Genomic DNA, 26,642 nt, shown 5'->3' on the forward strand with positions numbered 1-26,642 from the left:
GTCTTGCAAGTAAGATCTTTAAAAATAGTGTTAATACAGTGCACTGTGTAGACTTTGTATATATCTTTTAAGACATTTTATATTTCAAGGCCTCTTTTAGTGTTTTTTAGGAACGCAGCTGTTAGGTTTAGTGTAATCTGTATATAATGTCTTATCCCCGCACCTTTTGTAAAAAAAACCTCACAAAACCATGCTGGTGTACTGGAAAAGTATATAAGAACGTGTTTAACAACTCAGAAGAACCGTACACCAGCATTCCTTTTGTCTGCCTCTCCTTGTGTGCTCCAGTTACTCTAACCTTGTTTATTTGGGGGACCTATCTGCCTAACCTCTTGATCTTCCCTATCCTTACCTTTTGCCTATCAAAGTACACCAGGGTGATCTCGAACCCAGAAGAGCGGGGTTTGGAGACAGGTAAGAGGCGGGTCAACTTATAAGTGAAGGGTTAAGTAAGTTGTATATTGTGTGCCCGCCTACACCTGACTCCTCTATAAGGCAGCATTTGAAGATCACCCGCTACATTTTTTGGAGGCACTGCTGAGATCACCGTTGGTGTGCCTATCCCCTCCCTATACCTACCTTTTCCCCTTCCTGAGCTAGTGTATAGTTTGTTAGCGTAGGATTCTGTTTTTTTGCAATCCGTTTTTTGTGCACGTTTTGGATAAGGATTTGTATTTAGTATTATAATCATTGTGTTAGTTGATTTTACTGGATTTGCCACCTTATTTGACAGACAAGTACCGTCCTTATGGATCGGCTTCAGGTAGCCAGCTGGGCTGAGGGTGAGGGGATTAAACCTGACCATTGTTTTATCATCGATGACGTCCCTTGGAGCACGCCTCTACACCAACTACTCAGGTTGACGGAGTCCCTAGAGTCCCTCACTGGCCAGGTTAAATGCCTGGGTAAAGCCGCTGGCCTAGCAGGAATCAGTATCCTGGTCTGCTGTGGGCCTAAGGAAGTTGATCTTGAGACATTGCCCCTTACCATCTATGGCGGGGATCCAATAGTGTCCTATCCTCTCTGGGCATTGAACACATGGAGTGGGTTACAGGCTAGTGAACCAATCACACCACCTATGCTTAGCCCAAATCCTGCCTTGCCGAGCGCTGCACCCCATCATTATGCAGCACCCAGTGTAGCTGCTATCATGGCTGCACTGGTAAGCACCCCTATTCTACAGGGGCCTAGAGTGCATGCTAGTGCTACACCAGAGGATAGAGGCGCCAAAACTGATCGCTTCCTCCATGGCGGATGCTTTCAAGGACGTGTTACACAAGGCCATCACAACACCATTTGAGCATGGTCCCTATGTCCGTCTGAGACCCTTCTCTGGGGAGAAACCAACACCGAGGTGTGAAGAGGAATACCAACTTTGGGCATGCCAGACCTACCAGATGATACAAGACTGAAGAGCTACAGACCGGGAGAAGAGGCATTGCATCATTGAGAGTCTGCACAGTCCTGCATTGAGGGTCATTCAGGTGCTCCGTGCCATGCACCCAGACCCCAGACCCACAGCAAAGGACATCATGTACACGCTGAATGGAGAGCCTGGAGCCACTGAGTCTGGTGTGGAGCTGATGGTGAAATACTATGCCATCCGCCTCGAACAGGGTGAGCGTCTCTCTGAATATCTGGCCAGTACCCAGCCGATTCTTCAGCGGGCTTTGCAACAAAAGGGGATTGAGCCTAACAGCCTGAACCTGGTCAGGCTACAACAGGTCATGCGCAGAGCCAAATCTCTGCCGATGTTACTTTCACAGCTACGACTCCGAGAACGGACCCAGAGACCACCACACTTTGATGAACTGGTCCGAGAGGTGCGTACTCTGGAGGGCGAGATGGAGGACACAGAGTACAGTTTGCCAAGTCAACTGGTGTTTCCATATGCTGCCTGGGAGTACAATCTGCAACATGAAGTAGAGGAGTTGTGCCAAACCATCCAGGTGATGCAGCTGCAGAGGGTGCAGGCCAAGCCACTGCCTGTAATGACATCCAGTCCACCAGAGGGCGGGAGAAGCTCTACAAGGACATCCTGAGAGGGAGAACACCAGCTCTTCCGGCGTGTTCAAGAGCCACGGCAGCTCAGGTGAACCAATAGTGTACTGCACCGCTCCAGCCTTGGCAGTTCTGCCATAGGTGTGCACAGGAGGGCTTCCGTATGTGCACAAATTCACCAGATTACTACCAAGTCGTGACAAGGTTTCAGGCCATGAATAGTCCAACACACACAATGGGAGGAAACACCAGCGAGGACCAGGAAGCAGAGAACATGAATCCTCAATACTACCATGCTCCAAACGAGAAGAGGCAGAAACCAACAAGTCTGTGCCACCAGATGGGCCCAATGCTGCAGTGACACTGCCGGTGGGCAAGTCATCTGGGAACCAGCATCCTCCCCGACCGGCTAGTCCACCTGAGAGGAAGACCACCTGTAGTCAAACTACCAGCAAGCGCAGCACCCAAACATCATGGGCGATACCTGATGGGCTCATAGGACCACTCGCCACTGCCAATTGCCATCGCTGGTCAACAGGCAAAAGTGCTTCTGGATAGCGGCTCACAAGTGACCATTGTTTATGAGCCGTTATACAGAAAACACCTGGCGCATATCCCATTGGAGCCCTTGGCTGGGTTGAACGTTCTCGGTGTGGGAGACAACCCTTGCAAATATCTGGGTCAGACTGCAATTTCCACATGACGTAGCTGGAGTCAGCGCTCCTATCGACACCCTGGCTCTGGTCTGCAGCAGCTGGAGTGAAGATCCTGCAACACTTCTGGTGATTGGAACTAATTCCTCGATGTTCAATGCACTGGCGGCATTATGTCGGGAGATGACTGGACCATGAAATGCCAGCACGTTGTCCATGCATCCCATGTGCCAACAGGCGTACTTGCAGGGAGCGATCCGGTCCAGAGCTCCACCTGATGGACCCATTGCAGATGTTCGCACCACCCGGTTCGGGCAGATAACAATACCGGCACACGCTACTGTGATGGTTCCTGGCAGAGTGCAACTCAGCAGGGAGCAACGACTAAGACATCCGGTGATAGAGGCACCAGAATGTGGAGAGCTCCGAGGGGGTTTACAGCGGACCCTGGTTACAATGGATGGAGCTGACCTGAAGACCATCAAGGTACCGGTCATTAATGTGACCAATAGGACCATCCATGAACCAGGATACACCATCATCGCATAGTTCCACCTGACTGCATCTGTAGCTTCAGTGAGTGTCGCCACCAGCTTATCCCAGACAGCTTTGGATCTGAAGACCTTGGACTTTGGAAACTCCCCCATCTCGGAGAGGGACAAGGACCACCTAAGGGAGCAGCTCGCCCTGCGCACTGAGGCATTCACCACAAGGCCCAGGGACATTGGCAAGACCCATAGTGTGGAACATTGGATCTGGGTGTCTGATGACACTCTCTTCAGGGAGCGGTCCTGACGCCTGGCTACTGTCAACTCAACACCCACACCTTTTTAGGACCAGTACACTACACCCCGGGTGGACGGGGCCCTGTGCTGCCAGACTTGGAGTAAGTGGTTTTCGGTCATGGGCATGCAGAGTGGCTACTACCAGATCCCGATGCTGAGGAGACGGCTTTCATCTATCCCTTGGGTTTTTATGAGTTCGTCAGGATGCCTCAGGGGATCTCAGGTGCACCAGCAACTTTCCAACCCCTTATAGATAGGATCGTCAGCAACATGAACCTCCTGGAGTTACTGGTGTACCTATATGACATAATTGTGCTTGGGATGACCCTGGAGGAACACAACAGGAGGCTCATGAAGGTGCTGGATCGCCTGCGGGAGCAAAGGGCTAATGGTCAGTATGGACAAGTGCCAGTTTTGCCGTACAAGTGTCAAGTGCATCAAACACATTGTCTCTGTTGCTGTCACAAATGGCAGGGGGGTCCCATACTTGTGCAACAGTAATGTACGCAGAACAAAACGGAGATTGTTAATGTAGTGCTGCACCGGTTACCATGATTTTCTGGACCCCAACAAGCCTTTAATCACTGCCCCGAGCTTCAGAACAGCTGCCCCAGATGCCACCTTGTCCCCTCTGAAAGTAGTCCAGCATGCTGTAGCAAACCTCACCACAGGACTGAGAAAATCCAAATACATCACCCGCCCTATCCTCAAAGAGCTGCACTGGGTGCCTAGTCAATAACACATCATGTTCAAGACTGCATGCATCACCTACAAAGCAGCCACCGCCAAAATACCACTCTACTTGGCCAAGAAACTCATCATCTCTGGATGCCAGTGCACTGCCCGAAGCATCAACATCACCAGGCTGGAGACAATAAAATGGTAAGATGGAAAACCGAGGAAACAGGCCTTTTCCTGCTACGCACCCGGTATTTGGAACACGTTACCAATGCAGATAAGACAGGTCCCTCCATCCTAAGAAAGGAGTTGAAGACCCTACCCCTCAAAGTACATCTCGCCAATCACTGATTGTCCACTCAATCCCTACTCCCCCTCTGCAGTCCCCCCTTACCTGCCACCCCAGCTCCACTGCTGTCCCTGTACCCTACTTGTAAACCCTGGGTGCTTCCCCATTGTACAGCGCTCTGTTGCTACCTACCTAGGTTCGCGCTCAATTACTCCCATGCATACATTCCATACATGCATAGTAAAGGAGAACAGCAAATGAGATGGAGTGTACAATCACAATGTGTCTCTCAGTACCTGCCTTAAGGTTTGAACAATACACATTCATGGAATGAATGCCGATGTATTGACTGCATAGCTGGGGGGATATGGTCATGTCTCTTGAGTCTTAATAGAAGATGTGCTGTCACATTTTGGAGTCTTTGCAGCATTCTCCTCAGCTTTGGTCCATCCGCCTTAAAGGATGACATGATCCCAGTGAAGAAGCTAAGAGGAGTGCATTGACAAGCATCTAATGATGTCTGCTTAAAGGAAATTTTTGAGCCAGTCGAGCTGGCTGTTGTTATGCTGCAGTCGACCAGTGCTTTAGAACCACCAACCTGCACTGAGACAAGGATTCCTGACTCCGAGCCGCTGTGTAGGTCAGCCTGCAGCCGTCCGTCCAGACTTGCTCACCAAATTGCCCGCCGCCTGATACCCACAGCGGTTTCCCATCTTGGACTCTGTCACAGAAGCTGCAAAGCGCCCTGAAACCGACTCGTCCCTGTAGAGCACCAAGAACTTCTACAGCATAAGGTACATTGTGGTTCTGTCTGCCTGGTTCTTCTCCAAAGGCCTCTAGTGACATTTTATGACCCATTGCTCCCTTTGTGTTTAAACCAAGTATCCTTGAACTATTGTGATTAATTACTATACCGACTACCCTCCTGTCAACATACAGAGTGCATTCCTTTTCCTTATTTACAACTGTCTGTCCTCTGCATTCCTTTACAGGGTGGGTTGTATTTTTTAATGTTCTAGAACTGTCTGTTGTGATAATAATAAAGCAGATATTTTTATTCAACCTTGACTGGACTGTCCCTTTTATCATTGGATAATAATTGTATTTTCACTGTGTTGCAACTAACCAACGATCAAAGACCTTTCGGAGATAAGCCTGTCATTCCGTCCACGTGACCAAAACTGGATAAGGAGGTTTATAATTGACTTGTGTTTCCAATCTTTTTGGATCCCTTCTGGTGTAGTAGAGGTGCGGGGCTGATTGATGGTTTCTAAACCGATATTCCTCCCTGGACCACTGGTGCCCCGGAAGTTGATTCATCACATTTGATGTGGTGTCCCAGTAACCATAAGTGCGGTGCACTGTTTGTGTTGTCTGATGATGGTGCTGGGCTTGGAGTGAGTGGGGTAAGACACATAGTATACAGCAAACATGAGGTGCATAAATTGCCCTATTCTTCACTGCCATTCTATTTGGGCATCTGGATGCGAGATGCCCCGAGAGTTAAGAGTCGGGACAGACAATAAAAAGTGGGAAAAGACAAGCAGAGATTTCTGATATGTGTGGCCGAGCTCATGTGAACTTGATTTATTCACACTTACTGAATAGCTGCAAAGGTAGGATGAAAAATAAGTCCTAGGGCTAATTAGGATGAGGAGGAGGGGAAGGTTCAGGCAAAAAAAGGGAGAAAAGACAAGCAGGGATTTGCTGGTGGGCAGAACGAGGTCACGTTAACTTGATCCACTTGGACAGGATGAACATTTGCCAAGCAACCAACCAAGCAGGAAGGCAGGGAAAGCGGAGAGGGAGGGGTCAGGACAGGCAAAGAGAGATGAAAAGGACCAGAATTGATTCCTTGATTTCTTGGTGGCCAGATTAAAATCAGGTTGGGGGGTTGGAGGAGGGGGGAGTTTTGGGGGTTGGAAGACGGGGACCCTTCGATGGGGGAACTGGTATTATTAATGCTTTATTTTTTCTGTCACCAGGATAATTGGGTTTTGGTTACATTCCCTTAGGACGCGCAATATATGCAGTGTAGTATGTACGTGTGATCCCCTTCTGTCTCCTCTCTCTCTCTTTACATCCCCCACATGTGATTCTCTGGACCTGTACTATGCTCCCTGGCATTGGTTGTTATACTGCCCCCGCCCCCCCAGTGTTTGTATGCTCAAAGTTCTCTTATTAAAATAAAAAAGAAAAATAAAACAATCTGGCTCTTAGTCGATGTCCATAAAAACCAATAAAATCCCTGGGCCTTCCAAATTAGAAATCTGTGTCTGTGTTTTGATGGGTTTGTGCAACTTCAATAAGATCAGCAGAAATGTATGGGTACCCGTAATTCAGGGCAAAAACATTATCTAGGCAGATCTCTGACCTTTGGGAGACTCCTGCGGCAATTCCCAGCAACCCCACTCAACGGCTTGCTGTTTTACTATTCTAATTGGCCAGTGCTTGTTAGTCAGGATACGCCCTATTGCAGGCAAAGGCTAGTCATTCCAAGTACCACCCAGCTTCCAGTCTTGAGACAGGTGGCCTGTGCTTCCTCCTGCCTCAGGCACTGCTGCATCCTTTGGTGTTTTATTAGAGGTCTCGCCCCTCCGGCATTTAGGCATACACCTGGATCATTTGTCCATGTGCGATGTACACAGTGAGGTGTCAAGTGGCGTGTTCAGAATCTTCGACTGGAGTGGCGCAAGTCACCTCGCCGCACCAGCATACCTATCCCAAAGGATCCACCCTGCCTCTTCCTCAAGACCAACCAGGACCCCCTATGCTGACCTGCTCACCGTACCCATGGTAAAAAGAGCAAGAGCAGGTGGCGCCAGCTTCCCCTACTTAACCGCCCTGCACTGGAATGCCGTCCCCAATGCCCTGCGAGCTGAACCTTCACTCACCGCCTTCCGTAAAACCATAAAACCACCCTATTTGCCTGAACACTTTACCCCCTGTCATGACGTCCATCCCCCACATGGATACTATGAACTGTGTGCGTATTTATGCATAATATGTATTACATCTCAGCTCTCCAATGCTGTAACGTATGCGTAATGTAACTAAGTCTACTGCAATTAACAGGGCCACAATGCCCCTGGTCTGTCTGTGCGCTACATGAATGTAAAAAATAAATAAAAAATAAATTATGCCGGGGTGGCATCAAGAACGAGTGCACACACACATAATGATCATAGTTTAGGATAATGGGGTGGGACCTGGGGTGTCCAATCAGATTCCAAGGAGGCATGTGCCACCTCAGGCCACTCCCTGGACATGCCACTGGAGGTTTCTCAGTGAAGGATGGGGTCGTGTGTTGTCTGGAATTGATATCGCTGTGTGCTGCAAGGTTGATACCACTAAGCCCTTTCCATTGTGTTTCTGCCCTGACTCCCAGCCCATCTCATGAACTGCATGGTAATAACAACTGGTGCATGAACCCAACAGAACCCCCAAATCTCTACTGGCTACACTCTGAAATCATCTAGAGTCTAATATGCCACTTTTCATAATTTCAACCTGGTATTATGTATTAGAGGAGTTATCTGCAACCTTTAGTCCTTGCTGTTTGCATCCATCGTGCCTATCAGCAGGTGATAAGCAACCCCCGCGTTTGTAGAGACATAAGGAATCGTGTTCTCAACACTGAGCTCTTGGATCTGTAATTCACGTTACTTTCATTGTATTTATTCCTTTATTTAAGTTTTCGGTTGAGCGCCACATGCCATAGTATGCCCACCTCAGAGCTCTGTGATGAGAAGAAGTCAATGAGGTAATCAGAAGCGTTGTCCCCATGGAAACGGTTCAAGGAACGTTTAGAGGGATGCAAATCCCAGCATCAGCGTATTGATGAATGCCACTGGCACCAACCATGAGAAAGAGTCTCTGTAGAGTTGGTCTTATGCGTCGGTCCATTAGGGAACCTTCATGATCCCTTATTGTTAGGCTACGGGGGGCGGGGTGCCACGTATCCCGAAAACCTGTCAGCATGGACAGAAGAAGCGCAGTATCTACAGCAGGACATTTCTTCTGTTCTGTCTTTCCAGTGGTCTCTCATCAACTGCTTTGGGTCCTTGACAAATTATCTGCCAATTTCAAAATAACATCTGAGTTTTCTGATAGTTCCGGAATTTGCATGTTATAGGGCTTTGCACAATTCTTCATGCCTGTCAACTTTCATTTATGTAACGTGCCTGTTTTCTGCCGGCCCTCAGGTGTTGACCTCTGTTTTGGTGTGTAATTCTCTACCCTGACATTTTTTGTACTGCTTCTGTGGAGTGCTCCCTAAACTTGCACAGATTCTCCTTGACTTTATTCATCCTCTTTGGGGGTGGGTGGAGGGGCTTCAGTTTTAGCTCCCAGGGCCTTGTTGCTTTCCTTAATGAGGGTAGGCAGTTTGGCCATACGTGCACTTTTTATCCTTTGTCTGCAACATTATAGGAAATGCTCCCCTCTCAGATTATTTTTCAGGTAATCATGATTACCTTCTAAAAGGCAAGTGTTGAGGGGCGGGGATGATCACACTGGGCCTCATTACACGGAAGGCGGTAAGGGTTAACTGTCACCGGTAATGGTACCGGTGACCGTTAACCGTTACCGCCTTACTAGGAGGTCCCTTTGCCGGTTGGTACTTTAACGCCTGCTTTTTAGCAGGCATTAAAAACCAACCCGCAAAGGGACCAGGGTGCTAATTGTGGTACCGCAATTTGCGGTACCGTAATTAGCACCTTCCCCATTCCCATTATGCCCAATGGGGCAAAAATGGGAATGGGGAAGGGCAATGGGGGAAGGGGGAATTACCGCCCGCCAATTTTACTAATAGCACCTTGGTCCACCGCCCACCGTGTAATGAGGCCCACTCTCCCCACAGTCGCCCCAACCAGCTGCCGCTGGTGGGATCCCACAGTAGACAATTTCCATTTTCAAGAATGACACCCTGCAACATTCTCCATTACAATGTACACCACATCTTTCAACAGTGCACTCCAGTTTATTGTCACTTAAGGAGAGTGTGAATCACAGCACCATAAAAATAGAATTCAATGGTTGTGTGATAGTATAGTTATCACCCTGCATCCGGCCCTGTACGCCCACAGACAAAGGGGTGATTGCTATTTGCATTCTGGTGCTCAGTCCGGGAGCCAATACTTTTGCTGGTTTTTTTCCCAAGAGATTCGACCATCCGCACGGGGAGAGTGCGCTTGCCTGGGGCTTTTTTGATTTTTTAATAATGAAAATGAATGATGGGAGATCAGCCTCGGAGAAATGTGCAAGGCCATCCCACGCACATTTCAGCTGCTTCCTGCACAAAACGCATAGTCGCATGTACTCTGGGAAGACATAGCGTACGGGCAACGTCTTCCCCTGTCATATTCACCTGTAATGTGACAGCCTTCATCAAAGCATCTCAACAAGGAGGAAAGGCACATCTTCCTCCAGCCTCCAGGCAGTGGCAGCTTAATTTAAATATCAAAGGCTCCATGGATCTGCATTCCTTTTGTCTAATACGGCTTGTGTCAGTGCAAACGAATGAGATAATTGAAACAAGCCTGAAGGGGCTTGGTTGCGAATAAGACAACAGGACGGTGGGATTAACACCCCTTTGGTATGCAATATGTCAATTCGAAGCTGGTTCCCACCGCTCTGCATGAAAGGCAGTGAAATTCATGTCTGGGTCCACTATTTACCGTAGGCAAACCCCTGCAGAGCATACCCCTTTCAGAGGGCAGAAGTATGTGATTTGGGGGAGACAGGAAGTCTGCTCCCAGCGCAAACCTCAAGGGAAACCTGTGCTTTAATCAAGAGTCACAGGGAGCTCAGTTAAGAGAGAGATACTTTGATCTACAACAGAAAGGAAGATGGGTGGGACTTAGGTATATGTTGTCACCCCTCACCTTTTCCTGTTGCAGAGCACTCCGGTCCTGACCTCATGCATAACAAAAGATTGTTGGTGGGGACCCAGGATTGGTTCATTAAGGAGGGCTTAGCCTGCACCAATCACTGGGGCCCATTTGGCTTTAAAAGGGCTGAACCTCTCACTTAGCAGATCATCTGAAGACTTTGCAAGGAGTAACAAGAAAGACTCATTTGGACCCACACTGAAGGTACAGTCTACCTTACATCTTCCACCAGTGAAGGAAGGCCACGAGTTCCTAGAGGGAAGCAAGATCCCTCCCCTAAATATCTCACAGGGAACAGACACAGATACCGGACTCAGAGGACCCGTCCAGCAGCTCCAGATCCGCTACCCAGCCAGCACACTGCGTGCCCTGCTAGGTTCTGCCAACAAGCTTTTTAGGTGGTTATTGCCGGAGAGTCTCTGGACAAAGGACAAGGCTGTTGCCTGCAGTCACTCGCCTTAGCTAACCATCCGAGCTGCCTTGACCAGCATTCCAGATCCGCCAACCAGCACAGAGACAACGATTCTTGGCCTGAGCCGCTGTGCTGGACAGCCTGCAGACGTCCGTCCAGTCTTGCTTGCCAAAACTGCCAGCCGCCTTGTACCCGCAGCTGTCTCCTGCCACTAACTCTGTCTCAAGGACTGCGAAGCACCCTGGAACCACCTTGAGGCTGTCTAGCACCAAGAACTTCTTCAGTACCAGGTACATTGTGGTTCTGCCTCCCTGGACCTTCTCCAAAGGCCCCTAGAGACAGTTACGACCCTTTGCCCCCTGGGTGCTGGAACCAAATAACCTTGAACAGTAAGACTGATTACTTTACCAACTACCCTCCTGTCAATATCCAGAGTGCATCCCTTTCCTTCGTGAAACTGTCTGTCCTCTGTGTTCCTTTACAGGGTGGGTTGTATTTTGTAGTGTGCTAGAACTGTCTGTTTTAGTAATAATAAAGTACATATTTTTATAAAACCTTGACTGGACAGTGTCTTTTATCAGTGGGTAATAATTGTAGTTTTTTCGCGTTGTTACAACTAACCAACGAACCACGACCTGCCGTTCGATCCACATTACCAAAATTGGACAAGGAGGTCTTATAATTCACTTGTATTCCAATCTGTTCGGATCCCTTCTGGTTGTCACAGTTTATTACACAGCACACTCCAGCCAGGGATTCCTTCCCCGACAATGAATGTGGTGCACAATAAAGCACTTTTTATTTTTAAGAAACCACAGATTCTTTGTTTGAGTAGGCCTCCAACCCATCTCGCACCCACCCTCCACCAACACCCTGTGTCACAATGGACTAGGAACCAGGCCGGCGTGTATCAATAAGATATTTATCAATTTATTATTTAATGAAAAAAGGAAAATAGTCAACAAACAGCAGCCACCACAATTGTGGCAACACAAATGCAATATCCTATCTAGAGCGACCAAGTGGAAATGGGCTATTACACTCACTTTTGTTTTAATGACAAACAGGAAAATACAATAAGGTTGAAATGGACCGTGACATTCGCTTTGTTTTAATGACAAAAAAGGAAAATACCATCAGGTTGAAAGTGATAGCGCCACAGTTTTAGCAAACTTGATTCCTTCGAATGGAAGGCAGTGGCAAAGACGACATATTGAGAGAGAAAATTGGATTTGGGTTAAAGCCCACCACCAGAGGATGGGAAGCTAGCAAAGAAAGTGAAAACCCGTTTTTGGAGCAAAACTGCAGAATGGGATTTTGATTCTTACTCACAACTGCTAGAGGACAGAATGAAAGGAAATTCAAATTGCTTACACTTTAGGAGATAGGGAAAGTTTAGGGAATACTAATCAGCACACCAGGGCAAAAATAGACATGAAGTGGGGAAATCGGTTTTAGGAGAAAGCAAATGCAAAGGGAAAAATACAGTGACAAATGGAAATTTGTTTCACTGGGTTTACAATGACAGGCAGCTCATTAAAGGGGTTTATCTTAAAATAGGAAAATCGGTTTTCAATGACAAGAACAGAGGCACATACAGTTAGACTTCTAGGCAAAAGGGATTGCTCACAATGGAATAATGGTTTGGGCTTTAATAGGACAGTTACACCTAGGAATTTGTTGGGTAATGCACACAATACACAGACAAATTCGGTTTTCAGTTACAAGGAGAATATTTCTTGTGGGCAACACTTTAATGACTATCAACACCAGGGACAAGATGGTTGGTTTTGAATGGCGCCGATCTTGCACCGTGAATTTCAAATAGGGAAATTAATTGATTTTCTTAATAAAATACTAAGGATTTACACAGACAACTGAGAGGTTTTTTAAAGGAGATATGATAACATACAAAGGCTAATAATAAATTCTTCTATGGGAAGGTTACACATTACACTGGAAATGTGGGGGTTTCAATGGGATTTCGATGGGGGAAATATTGGATTCAATGCTACAAAAATGAAGGGCTCATGCAATTTAGGGCAGGGGTATATGCTACTTACAAAGCAAGCCTTGGTTTTGGATTCAGGACAGCCAGCTGGATCACAGGACACTCTAGACAGCTAGGGCAAGGGGTCTGATTACTGCACTCTCAAAGAAAGTAAGGTTCAGCAGCCTTCTCTCGGTCCTCCTTCTCCTGTCTCCCGGATTTTGGTGTCCCTTTGACGTAGTATAGCCCCCCTTATATAGCACAAATGACATCACTAACTTAAAATCTAGGGGATGTACCCTGTAATTATCCCTGCCGCGAGGATTGGGCAGTTTCTCTCTGTCTCTCCGCCCCCAGTCATGATTGGTTCAAGGAAAGAGAGTGCCATCTGTCTTTTTGCATTTATTACAATTCTTTGTTCTCATGACCACTTTTCGGCAAAAACCAGTTATATCTCATAACTTCCTACTTATACTAGCCCCGGCCATAAAAAATAGATATGCGGTTTCAGTTGTTCACAGGGAATTAGGTAAGCCGATCACCAACTCCATACGAGGTAGCATGGCTCTTTGGCACATTTATGTCATTTTCATAAAACATATAACAGTTATGACTCTGCAAATATTCCAGCATGTTCCTAATTTTATCTTCCATCTTGTCATCAACTGTCATATTTGTCACCTGTTCAGATCAGCCAAAAACTAGTCTTAACTGGCCATTTCTGTCCTCAAAGTCATAGAAAAATGCAATTACTCTCTTTAAAACTGCCTGGAAATTACATGTAAAAATACCATAAAATGAAATTGATTCTTATTCTGATTGTTGCGAAAATGCCTAGAATGAAATCAGTATTTTAATGTAACTTGGGAGTGTCTTGTTCCACCTAGGGGAGGGCCGCTTCCTCCCCCCACAGCCATCTTTCTCCCTGGGCTCAGCTTGTAACCAGAGTTTTTCATAAATCGCTTTGAAGTGGTGTGGGTTCTTTTGAAGGGGGTGCAACAAGGAGCGCACACTGCCTGGTCAAGCTGTAGCCACACTTTGCCTCCTGTGAAATCATTGGGCTCCTGCCTTCATGTCTGCAGAGCAGGGAATTATGATGCCCTCTCCAGCATCACATTTTATGGCGGGATGGTTATATATTCAGCGGGAAGTGGGGCTTTTTTTTCCGGCAGTAAGTGTCTCTGCAAAGGTGACTGGAGTTTTGTGGGTTGGAACATAATGTTCATTGGGTCTGGTCAACATCATATTTCCTTGCCATTTTCTGCGTGAGCAGTGCCATCTTTTCACTGTGGCTTTTTAAAGCCGTATATCTTTTCACATGTGTTCAGACTTTTTGCTTCTAATGTTTAAAATCCTGTCTTGCAGGTCACACTATTCTTTGATTGATTTCTCCTTTTTGAGTAATTGTGCATTTCCTGTTGGTCCATTGATAAGGAGGGGTAGGCCACCTTCCACGTGGTTCTTTAATTTGATGTGAACAAAAGAAAAAGCGAGGCCGTTTTTCGTTTGCAGTGTTTAAAGGGCTGCTGTTAATGTGAAAGGGAAAACAAAATACGTTTTTCTTTGTAGTGTTGAAATTTGTGTCCCTCGTGTGAAATAAAAGTATAGCAGGGCTGTTTTCGGTTGCAGTGTATAACTTCTTGTTATTCAGGTGAAAAGAAAATAAAGAAAGGCTGTTTTCTGGTTGCAATGTAGAACTTCTAGTCATTCAAAGGAAATAAAAGTAAAAGCAGGACTGTTTTTGGCTGCAGTGTAGAACTTTTTGTCATTCAGGGGGAATACAAGTAAAACAGGGCCGTTTTTGGTTGCAATGTAGACATTTGTGTCATTCAGATGAAATAAAAGCACAGCAAGGTCATTTTTGGTGGCAGTGTTCAAATGTTGCTGTTCAGGTGAGGGGGGCTTCTGTCTAGGGCCTTTAAATGCACCCTGCATGGTGTACTAGAGGTGTGGGTTTGATTGATGGTTTAGAAACCGATATTCTTCCCTGGACCACTGGTGCCCTGGAACTTGATTCGTCACAGGCTCTGTGCATATTGGCGAGTTTAAACTCCTGTAAAAAAAAAACAAAAAACAAACGTTGAGTAGCGCCGTAGCAAATAGAACAATGGAATAAGTTCCTTTTCTATGTCGGGCTGCAGACGGATGGGTAATGAGCATGGCAGCAGGAGAAGGTAGTGCAGTATAGAGCACATAGCATTGCTGTATTGGTTTCAAGAAAAACATTCATGTAAAAATCAGACATCACTCTGAAAGTGAACGACTGGGACTGTGCCTTAGGGCCTTGTTAGAGGTTTGGTTGTAATAACCCTGGTATTACTACTGCAAACATCTTTTACTGTTACTGCATGCAGTAAGCAAGTAGTAACTTGAAGGGTCTGAGTGATTCAGAGTGACGCAGTGCCTTCAGTTATTTCTCATTTTGGATCCCTGCTGTAATATCACATGTGGCAATGCTTTTGCAAGGAGGACATTTCCGCCACACAAAAGAAGGCAGTGTTCAAGGATTTCAGGGTTGAAACTCTAAATGTGGCAGTGCAGCAAATTTGGCACCAATCCCAGAAATGTCCTTTTTACGCTCCGCTAACCTAAACGAAAAGACACAAGCAAACACGGTATCATCCTTCTCCACTGCTTACAAAGTTAATTCACGAGGACGTTTCGGAAGCACCTGTTAATGGTGCTTTGAAAGCTACAAGGTGCTGAGTACAGGCCGTGAGCTATGTCAGCAGTTTTGACTGCCAAGGTAAATAAGCGTTGGAAAAGGCAGGAGTTTTGGCTGATGCCATGTGAGTGAGAAGGCATCTTGCGGGGCCGGTGGACAGAGCAGCAATGCTGTGCTCTTCTCCAGTACATCCTGAGCAAACGAGCGGTGCAGCATTGCTGCTCTCTCCTCCAGCCCATAATGCAACTTCCCGCCTCATGCCAGCACTGTTGCTGGGATAATTTCACTAAAGAAGGTTCGCCAGAGGAAAGGACCTTAGCAAGGCTGCATGCGTGAAGTACAAGCTGACGGCATAAGCATTAAGAGTTAGAGCATTCCCAAAGCACCCCTGATATCTATCCACCTGTGAATGCTATCAATCCCTCTCCACAAGCCATACCGTTAGGTTTTGGTTCACGTAAGAGGGCGCTAAAACACCACCTATGAGCCAAAACTATGAGGAAACTATGAGGAATCAACACTGGCTCTGAATCAGCAAAAAAGACCATGAAGTATTTGATTTGGACCAGGATACCAGTGAGCAATGCTATCCCTCATGTTTCCGGTTATGCTGATAAAAAAGTATGTTGTTGCACGCCTTAGTGTTCATGAATGCCTCTTTAATATTACCTTAAACCCCTATTTAGTTTCTGCAGCATTCTCAAGCTTTAGACCTGCAGAAGCAACACACTTTGCATCCAGGCTAGAGAGATAGAGAGCCGACTCCCCAAAAGATGCAGTATTTTAGTGCAGATTCTGTCATTTGCATGAGCTAAGTGTGTCTTGTAAAGATAAAAAGTGTGGTGGGTGGGTCAGTAGGAGCAGAGCAAACGATAATATATGATTGGCTGTGTGAGGCAGACAAATACATGAGCCGGCATACCGTCAGTTTCCATTTTTAGTTTGGGCTATTAGGTGGCACTTCAGTATAGACACGGAGAAATGGCATATGCGGACAGACACACAGCTTGTGGGTGTTGTTTGGTTATATTTCCCCACCCATTGACTGCCCATGGCCATGCTAATCCCTATGGACATTCCCACCCAGCTCCTACCCCTCCCAGACCAAAACACCTCCACATGGGAACTCTTTGAGCTCGCTTTAATCAAGCCTTGCCATAAAATTTTGCACTCCAAGTGCCTGCCTGTGTTTTCTCAAAGTAGTCTTCTGAGAGTTAATGACTCAATTGGAGTTTTAAACGTACTACTGGTGTAATAGAAATTACATTACAAGGTCTGACAGCAGCCACTGGATTTATAAGCACTGCATTTGTCCTTCGCTGAAGGCCTGTTAAAAACAAGCATTGACATAGCCAACAGATTTGGCTTGTGTATAAGTGTTAGGTATTTGCCAGGCACTGCTATTAAATGCCCAAGTACTGCCACCATTTTGCCCTGGTACCATCAATAGCCAGTTAATACCATAGGGCAGTGCCTGGCAAATGCCTACGCAAAAGCCCAAACTGTTGGCATCGCCAATGCTTGTTTAAAAAAGGAAATTAGACTACCCAAGCCATAGGCTCATTCAACTAACTCAGCGCGGTTTGTTAATTTTAGGATCACTTATTCTGAGCTATTTAATTAACAACTTACTTCGAAAAAGAATGCATGAGCACAACCTCCGCACCCAAGTCAACGCGCATTTTACACATACTTCACGTGAGCAGTAATGGGTGAATGATTTTACTGCCAGTGTGCATAGCATGCACTATCAGTCGCCATGCAGCTGATCTGCTACACGCCTCCCGTCTTTGCAGAAGCACAATCCTGCACAATATCACCTTATGGTGGGGACCATCGTCCCTGCGAGTCATCCATTTATTTCATGCCTCGTATTGAGAAAGTGAAAACATGGTTCCCTTGGCATTGTATGGGCGGAGTCACTTAAGTGAGGCCTGCTTCAATTGCATAGCCATCGCTGAAGCTTTTACACCTACTAGCAGCGAGGTCAAGTTTCCCGTGGCCTTGAGTGAGGAGGCCATCCAGTCCTGTTTTTTTTTAAAACAATTTGACTATGAGACTTTTTAAATTCCAATGAGAAATTTCGGAAAACTCCAAGTCCCAGAATTCAAACCAAAAACAGCACTGTTCATGGATGTCCTTCCTACACACGGCAATGGGAAACTTGAAAGCTCTGTAGTGGTTCAGGGCCAAGTGGCCGTGCCGATATACTGGTAGTGGCGGGGTCCAGGAGTAGCAAGGGATTGGGAATCCAGCAGCAGAGTCTGGGGAGGCAGCTTGTGAATGATGGAGGTGATGTCGGTGCAGCAGTAAGAGGATGGCTGAGTACAGGGTTTTAAGTGTGCCGGGACTAGCCAGGGCTCATCCATGGCAGTCTCCAAATATTGCCCTGGAGCCGGGATTCTGTAGGGCTCTCCGAACTGACTTTCGCAACCAGATCTTTTCCTTACTGTAAATACAAAGCTATGGGACAATACTGCTCTTCGCCAGTAGATATTGCTATCATTCATGTTTATAATTACAACACCAGTTAAAGACAATTTGAATTACGTTGTTTTCAAACAGATTTGATTATTGCAACACATTATGTTAAAGAATTGTCATTACAATAAAGTTAATTAGTACATAAGAATCACTGATTTCTTCCAAAGTATCTATGGAATTGCATGGCGCAGTGACCTATTTTGATTTGAAGTTCTATTTTATATATGAATATATTTATTTTGGTCAACATTTTTAAGCACATTTATTATATTTAATATAGATATTAAAGTAGGATGTACTCCCTTTCATTGCATATGAAAACTCGAAGAGCTGTTATGCCACTTCTAGTTACGTAGGCCCCACTTATTTTTTAAGGCTTTGGGATTCGAGGGAGTGGGATTTTTAGGCCCCAACCCCAAAAATTCTTATTCCACTTAAAGCACTGGCTGAGTACTTGTACAAAACAGGGGGCAGGGCGCAGGGGATGAGAAGACAGCGCCTGTAACGGCTGGGGATGAGTTGAGGCCTGGACATCGTGTACTGGGGCCTTGGTCCGGGGGCTAGGAATGAGCAGAAGGCTATGGGGGAATGCATGCGATGTCTGTCTGCTCTAACGTGTGAGAAGGCAGCTGAGAACATTAATGAAAAAACAATGGCCGCTTCCCAAACTACTCCGTTTAAATCTTTCTAACAGGCGGCTATGCCAACACTAGAAGTACCCTCTGCCATCACTGAAGTATGTGACGACCTTAAGTGAAGGCAGAGGCCATCTTTAGTGTGGGCAGATAAACCTGCTTTTTTAATAGATAAAGCCAACAAGAGCCTGGCAGGCTCAAAGCTCGAATAACCAATGCTCTTCATGCCCTGCTCTAATGTCAGCTCTCAATGCCTGTGTGCGTAGAGTGTGGGAATGTGACACACAGCTCCACGGCTGTGTTTTCATCCGTGGGTGCCATTCTCTGCTCTCCTCCACTCTATCGCATTAGTTTTGGCTCACACCGGGTGTTAGGCATTATAATATTTGACAGTGTGGGCAGTGGGTGTCACTGCAGGCGCGTGCACACACACACACACACACACACTGCTTTTTCCTCTATCAATCCTCTATTTTCCACCCTTCCAATTACATCCCTTTGTACATTGAGTAGACAGTAGCCTCAGCCATCTAAGGAGCCCATGTCTTTGGGCCAAGGTTGCACTTGGCCGACTATGTCAGGTCTAAGCTGGTGGGCTTGACTTACATTGTGGGCACCTGGGAAACCCAGCCAATCTGTCTGTCAACTTTCATGGAGGAAGGGAGCAAGCCCATGTAGACATAACTGTTATTCTCGGTGGGGATTTTTTTGTACTTTGCTGACTGTCTACGTTATCAACTCCCTGCAGAGAGAAGGCCCAACCTTTCCAGAAAGGGAATACAGTCATCTGTATGGAGCTGAGCCTTTGGAAGAAGGTTGGTAGTTGTTTGGCGCACGGATGCATCTTTGCATCTTGTTTATGAAGGATACAATGCTCAGCAATGAGGGTATAACTCCCAGACCATCTCACATGATTCTGGTGGTATCGCAACTGCGTAGCAAGTATGTCATAGGGGCAAGAAAATAGAAATCTAGAGTAGCAATCGGTGCCGCGCGGTATACTAGCAAAGTCCATATATACCTGCTGCAGGAGGCCTGCCATGGGCCTCTGGGCTACTGTAGGGCCTGTCTCTATCATAGAGAGGGAGAGGGATAACGGTCTTGGGCCTGATGGAAGGCCCCGTGTCAGAACCGGATACTCAAAGTCACTCCATGAAGGCCTAGTTGTATGAAGGTGAGAGCTCAGTTTGATGCGCATCATAAGTGGGGAATGTGGGGTGGTTTGTTGAGGGTGTTGTAGACAGTCCAGCGCAGGCCAAGAAGCTTGTTGTTAAAGTTCCTCTCCAGTTTTCTTCCCTACGCTGGGCGCTCACATTGCTCGTTCAATTATACACCTACCCACCTCAAGTTCACCACACGCAAGACATCATTGGAAAATGGGCTCACTTGGATCAGAATTCATACAAGCGAAAAGCATCAGTCAATCACTGCAAACATGTGACAAACCCCTGAATTCAACCTACCAAGAGGCGTTTGCATCCTTTCACCCCGGGGCTGCCCAGTGCTGTCCTTCCACCCTCTGCTCAGACCCAGTTTGCCTTCCTGCCTGGACTAACCGACTCCCTCAGTGTATACTGTGCACGCGTACCCCCACAGTGGCCACTACAAGCCTAGCCGCTAACTATGAACATTACTGTGCTATGACTAAGCTCTACTCTTTAATCCTATCACACGCCTCTCAGAGTGTGTGCTCCTCCCGGCAAATAACATATACCCAAGGGTTCTCTGTAGAAACCCACACAGGTGCACGACACACAGGGCCCGGATACTTCCGCTCTGCACTCATCAACCCCTCAGGCCTTGCAACTGCTTCTCTACTAACAGCATCCCCCTCGTTTCTCACAGTGCTCCACGAATCAAGGCCAACAACAAATGGCAGAAGGACGCTACATAAGACCACTGTGCTAACTTACAAAAAAGAATGTATCTTTACATCTAGAGGCCAGGCATAATCATTTTTACTTTAATAGTTCCTTCTATACCACTCCCCTGCCTTTTGTTACCAACACTATGCCACTTTGGACGCATCCTAATTTCGGACTAGGCTAGCTTCTGAAATTGGTTTGGCAATCATAGGTGTACTGTTTGGGAGTTCATCTGGGGTACCACAAACACACCCTGCAGATATTCAGTCTGCATATCTGCTGGGTTTGCCCAAGCACGCTCTTCTATCATCCATCATTACTTGACCTCTGACTTATAATACTCCAAAACTGCCTTGGAAGGCCATTGCAAATATGAACTCAACCCATACTTTTCTGTGTTGCTTCTCTCTAGAAGAAAGTCCATAGAAAGTGAACTAACATGCACCCACGCCAGCACAGAGCATTTCCCGCTTTCCCTCCTTTCTCGACTGCTTGGTTTTCCCGGCACAATACACATTGGACAAGGACCGGTGCTTTAAAACTACTCTGGTAGTGATTAGGCGAAGTATAAAAGCATAGTACTTAAAATCTTATGGTAACCAGATTGATATGTGTATTGAATCTGAAATATGGCTACATTTTATGAAAGGAGATGATCCTAATCTTATTTATTTAATAGTGACATTTTATTTGAGAATTGCTGATATTATAAAATGTTTAGTATAATTGCAGCTACATGTGGAATCTTGGTCAAATCTAAATAAATGTTAATCAGTTGGATTGTGTATATGTGTATGTATTTGTTTTTAATTGTTGTATATACATGCTTGATAGCTATACGTATATTAAATAAACGAAACCAAACTAAACCATAGGATGGCATCCACATTTTAATAATGTAGCCTTATCTTGTGTTTCCCCTTTACTGCAGTTATCGGAGCCTTGCACAGAAGGGGGCGAGGAAGAGGTTGGGCCCCAGGAGGACACCAGCACCGAGGAGACTCTAGAAGAGGGAAGCAGCCACGACAAAGAGGAGGAGGTAGAGGAGGAGGAGGCGGAGGAGGTCTTGCATACTCCTCAGGCCCATCTCACCAGACGCTCCTCCCAAGGCTCCTCACTTTCTGAGGCGGTCAGTCCCCCAGCCGGAAGGACCCGGAGACTCTCTGACTTCCGTAGCTGCCTGCTGGGAGAAGGTCTCTTCCGCTCTTCAGACGATGGTAAGAAGGCACCTATTTTATCGCTTGGAAGTTGGAGGGTAGTTGTAGGTTGATTTTTGATGTACCAAAATGAAGTAATGCGGCAGCACACAAAGGTGGAAGAAACTCTCCTCCTTCAGGGAATATACAATTTAAGGTGTTCACGCATTTGAGGAAAGTTCCCATGGATGTCAGTTCTTCGTTGGAGGCTCTGATGAACCAATCAGAATGGGATTTGATTTGCTGAGTAACCTGATCACTTGGGATTCCTCAGTAGAGAAATGTGGCAAGCAGACCTGCCATTTCAGGAAGATTTATGATGGCGCATGACTGAAGCCTGCTTTCCCGAATCACTGAGGGCCATGAGAGACAGAAACAGTGGTCAACTCTCGAATTGTACGTCACAGTTCAGGCGACGATGCCCTGGGTGACATATACAAACAAGAGATCCAAAAGCTGCAATACAATGAGTTAATAGACTATGGTCTAATTTTCATACTTAATGATCTTGGTATCAAAGATATCCAAAAATTCTTCTTTGAAAAACCAAAAGATAATCTAAGAAAATAGAAGAAGTTAGAGTTATTGTTATAAATAATTTCAGTTATTTATTGAAGAAAGGACGTGAATTTAGTTGTTATTCAATTTTGGTGAAAAAGTGCATATAAAAAATTGGAACACAAAGATTGAACAATAAATGAAACACAACGTGTCCTTTTTCAATAAATAACTGAAATTGTTTATAACATTAGCTCTATCTTCTTCTATTTTCTTAGATTATCTTTTGGTTTTTCAAGGACGAATTTTTGGATATCTTTGATACCAAGATCATTAAGTATGAAAATTTGACCATAGTCTATTAACTTATTGTATTACAAATTTTGGATCTCTTGTTTGTATATTATAGACCCCCACCATAGCAGTACCACATTTTGGGGCAATCCGCTAATTCTGTACCTGGGTGACATAGCCTAATTCCTGGATTCCCACTCCCATAGCTCTCAACATTTTCTGTACCCAGGGCAGTGATAACAGTGGATGTTCTTTCTGGTGGGTAAAGCCTAATAGAAGTTTATCAGGGCATTAGGGGTTTAGTGTGTGATTAAACTGATTACAGGGCGGGTGACACCCCCCCCCAACATCTCGAGAGTTAAGAGATGTGCATTCCTGACTGCCATGTGGCTAGACAGTCTAGTTCATAAGGATTGCTGGGTGAGAAAGCAGTGAAACCCCCAAAGGCCTGTGAATCACTGGGGATAACCCTGCTTTAGGCAGTGGGGTCAGGCTGCAGGACAGAGAGTTGTTTCTTCGGACAGATTGTCCACCTCCTGGAAAATGTCTGCTCTTTTATGTCTGGCTAGAAGGATGCAAGATCTGTTCAGTGCTTTAATAGAGTTGTTATAAGAAGGGTATTCACGTCAGATGACTGCCCATACTAAGCGAGCAATGTAAATATTTTAGTGTTTACAGAATGTGTGCGTGTTTGCCTAAAATGAGCTCATTACAAGTATTTCAGTGTTTACAGTCGGTCTGTGTCAGTGGACAATGGGCCTCATTACGAGTTGGGCGGTATTCTGCTTGAATACTGCCCAACTGAATTACTGTTACCGCCACTTGGACCAATTCTGCCAGATTACAAGGGGCAGTGGCAGTGTTAATCCCCATGTTTTCAGAGTCCATTGTACTCTATGGGGCTTTATTAGTGCAATTATCGCTGGAGGAATTAGTGCCCTGTTAATCCTTCCAATTTTGCCCATTTTTCGGCAGACAGTGGGAGGATTTACCTCCAACATGATGCTGGAGGTAAATCCTCCGCCCCACTTGTAGTATGACGGTGTGGGAAAAGTGGCGGTAATTCCCTTACCACCAATTTTGTCTTGCTTTGCTATACTTGTAACGAGCCCCATGTACACCAGAACAGTGTATAGCATACAGTTTGCCTGCCGGAGCTAGCCGCATGATACAAACAGTGCAGTGTTTACATTCTCTGCGTGTGTCTGCCCACGTTCAAGGCGTTCTGGAAAGAGTGCAGGGTGCACAGTCAGTTTCTACACGAAACACGATGCACCCATTGTGCACTGTTTGCATTCTGCCCGACTGCCGACATTCAACACATTGTCGAAATGATGCACAGTCTACAGACGGCTTGAGTGGCAAATAGTGCAGGGTTTACAGTGAGCCTGTGTGTTAGCCAATACTAAACACATGACTTAAATAGTGCAGTACAAAGCACACTGTGTAGAGCAGTTGCCATCAGTCTATGAGTCTGCACTAACCAAATAAGGTATCAGGTAATAATATATGGTCGCCGTACATAATGTCGCCGGGAAAAGTTTGTTGGCGACATTATATAAATGTGACCATATATATAGGGACAGGGGAGCGGGGTTGCGGGGGTGGCACCTGCTCCCCTTGAAAAAAAAGGTTTTGGGGTTGCCGGGCTGTCCCCCGCACCTTTCATGTAATAATGTCCCTACAAAAAACAGCAATTTTTTTCAGCACATTTTTTGCATGGCGACATTTTTGCGAGGACATTATCACATGCAACCCCAAATAAGACACATTGTTATTCTTTACTATATGCAAAGACGGTCTTTCTTGACATTTAGTGGTTCCGTTCATTTCAGGTCAAACCAAATATGCCTCGTGTGGTCCGGTTGCAAAGTGTAGGCCCCCTACAGTAAGACATGGCCCGCCATGGCCAGGAGGCATTCTGGCGCCATGATAGCAATGCACATGCCGCCATCAGAATGCTTTATGATTATTTCATGATCCCCATAAAATCATTAAAATATTGAGACGTGTTACCCGCCATGTGTTTTTTAATATGGGTTGTTAAAAGTGTTTCTTTTGAGTCATCCGATGGAGTTGGTAGAGAGAAAGGTGTGAAAGTGAGCCTTTGGGCCTCATTAAAAGTTTGGTGGTGCCCGCGTGCATCAAATATGCTAGCAGGAAGGATCGGCATGATTAAGAGCCATAGGGACTCTTCAGTTATTCCCTATTTTAGGGTCCCATATTATTCCAGGGGGACACGTAATATCACTGCATGTGGTACGGCTATATCGCATCCGGGATACCATTTTTGTGGAGGAACTTCATCCACACAAAAACAGGCTGCCGAAAGGAATTTCAGTTGAGAAACACAGAACTTGTCATTTTGGTCAAAGGGTACGACGTTCATTCATCGGCAGTTTTTTTTTTCAGCTGAGTTTTAGCTGATGATATTTGGCCGAAAAAACCCATCGGAAAATACGGGGCTTGAGGGTTAAAGGGACATAAGGGGTAAGGGGGTGTGGGGAATAGGTAGTAAAAAACTGGGAAGGGGAGATTGGGAGCACCCCACCAAGTTAGAAAATAAAATGTGGATGAGTTTTTCGGCCAAAAATTGGCAGCAAAACATTCTGTGAAAAAACCCTGGCGATGGAGTGACAGAACTGGTCAAAGTGGCAATAATTCCATTACTACCACTTTGTTTTACCACACTGTCAAACTCATACTGAGGACCCTTCTGTCTTATTAATGGTTCTGGAATATCTTACGAAGCTTATAATACTGAACCCTGCCACCTCAAAGGCCCTTTCTGCTGGCTTTTAGTACATGTATTCACACCCTACACACCCTGAACACCTGTGAAGACCTGCTCTCCAATCTTGATTTAAATCTTCCTTCTGTCCTCATTCTCCATGATGTATCCTAAGCTTTTGACACGGTCAACCATGCCATCCTGCTCATTCGCCTCTGCGACGACCAGGGGATCACTGGACAGGCTCTGGCCTGGTCGACCTCCTTTCTCACTGACCGGCCCTCCCCTGACCAACTGGAGTCTTTCCTCCCTTCTATCTCTCTTTCTACTTGTGGTGTTTCCCAGGGGTCTAACTTTTCTCCCTGGCTCTTCAACCACTACCGGGCATCTCTTGCCCACTGCATTGCTACATTCTGCTCTAAGTTTCAGTGTTATGCGGATGACACTCAGCTCTCTTTCAGGCTCCCCTCAGCCACCTACGTTCCTTCTCTCATACCAGACTATCTGGCCACAATTCAGGAATGATGTGCCACCAATGATCCCTGCCTTAATGCCAGTTATACTGAGATCCTCCTTATCTGGACACCTGTTGTGTAACGGTTTATTGAGAAGCCACCCTCAACACAGGGAGTTCCTTCCCTCCCGACTCATGTGGTTACACAAAAACTGTTTGACAGATTCTTTTTTTAGCCCTATCTCGGACACATATCATGCCCCTTTCATCCCTCTCCCCTAAGCTAACAATGAGCCCAGAACCACGCTGGTGAATGGGAAATATATTGTTATTTATTTAAATTAAAAGGAATATAAATTAGCACGAAAATGTTACAAACCACTTTTTCTGTGGCATAAAACAATACATTTCTCTCAGCATGAATAAATCACAAAATTGAATAAAAAAGAACACAATCACAATTCTTACTTTCTGCACATTTCAATTCACAAAATAATTACACGGATCAATAATAAAGGCACTTATCATGTGATTTTCCTGCTGGCTTAAAAGACTGGCAATAGGATTTCAAGATTGGTGATTATGTTTTTCAGACCCCCCTTGCTTTGGTCTATGTTGGGAAGTCAGACAGATCAATTGGAATGATTTCGGGAATTTTGAATTTCAGAGACCCCCCTCCCCCCTTACTGAAAGGCCTGTGTTGGGGAAGCTGGATACAAAGGTTGGACTGATTTAAAAACAAAGACACCCCTCTTCCTTAAAGAAGTGGGGGTCAGCTGGACAACAAGGATTACCCAATTAATGTATAGGCTATAGTTATCAGCACACACTGGGAAGTGAGCTTTGCTAATTTAGAATTTTAACACAATTCCCCTGTAGTGTTCTGCCAAATGGGGAATTAATTAAATGCATATTTTTGGTTAAATTGGCTAAGGATCTACACAGTTTTGCCCCCACCCCACCTCCACACTACAAAGGGAGGGATTCAAGGTAAGCAGACTCCCTGACCTTTTGGTTTCCCAGAGCTCAGTTCTACTTACATAGCAGGCCTCTGTTTAAGGTTCAGGAAAGCCAGCTGCATCTCAGGACCCTCTGGAAAGATTGGGCAGGGGTCTGGTTAC

General features: G+C 45.8%; 1 protein-coding gene across 2 annotated transcripts in view; it reads left to right on the forward strand.

The window, feature by feature from the left end:
* Positions 1 to 26,642, forward strand: part of ARHGEF25 (Rho guanine nucleotide exchange factor 25) — a 1,011,938-nt gene that overhangs the window by 131,384 nt on the left and 853,912 nt on the right. For both annotated transcript variants that reach the window (XM_069653604.1, XM_069653606.1), the window contains exon 2: positions 21,280 to 21,565. In XM_069653604.1, the coding sequence (XP_069509705.1) occupies positions 21,280 to 21,565 (286 nt within the window). The remainder of the gene's footprint in view (positions 1 to 21,279; positions 21,566 to 26,642) is intronic.

Source organism: Ambystoma mexicanum, chromosome 3q (genome assembly GCF_040938575.1).
Source record: "Ambystoma mexicanum isolate Mex_15411 chromosome 3q, UKY_AmexF1_1, whole genome shotgun sequence".
NCBI lineage: Eukaryota > Metazoa > Chordata > Amphibia > Caudata > Ambystomatidae > Ambystoma > Ambystoma mexicanum.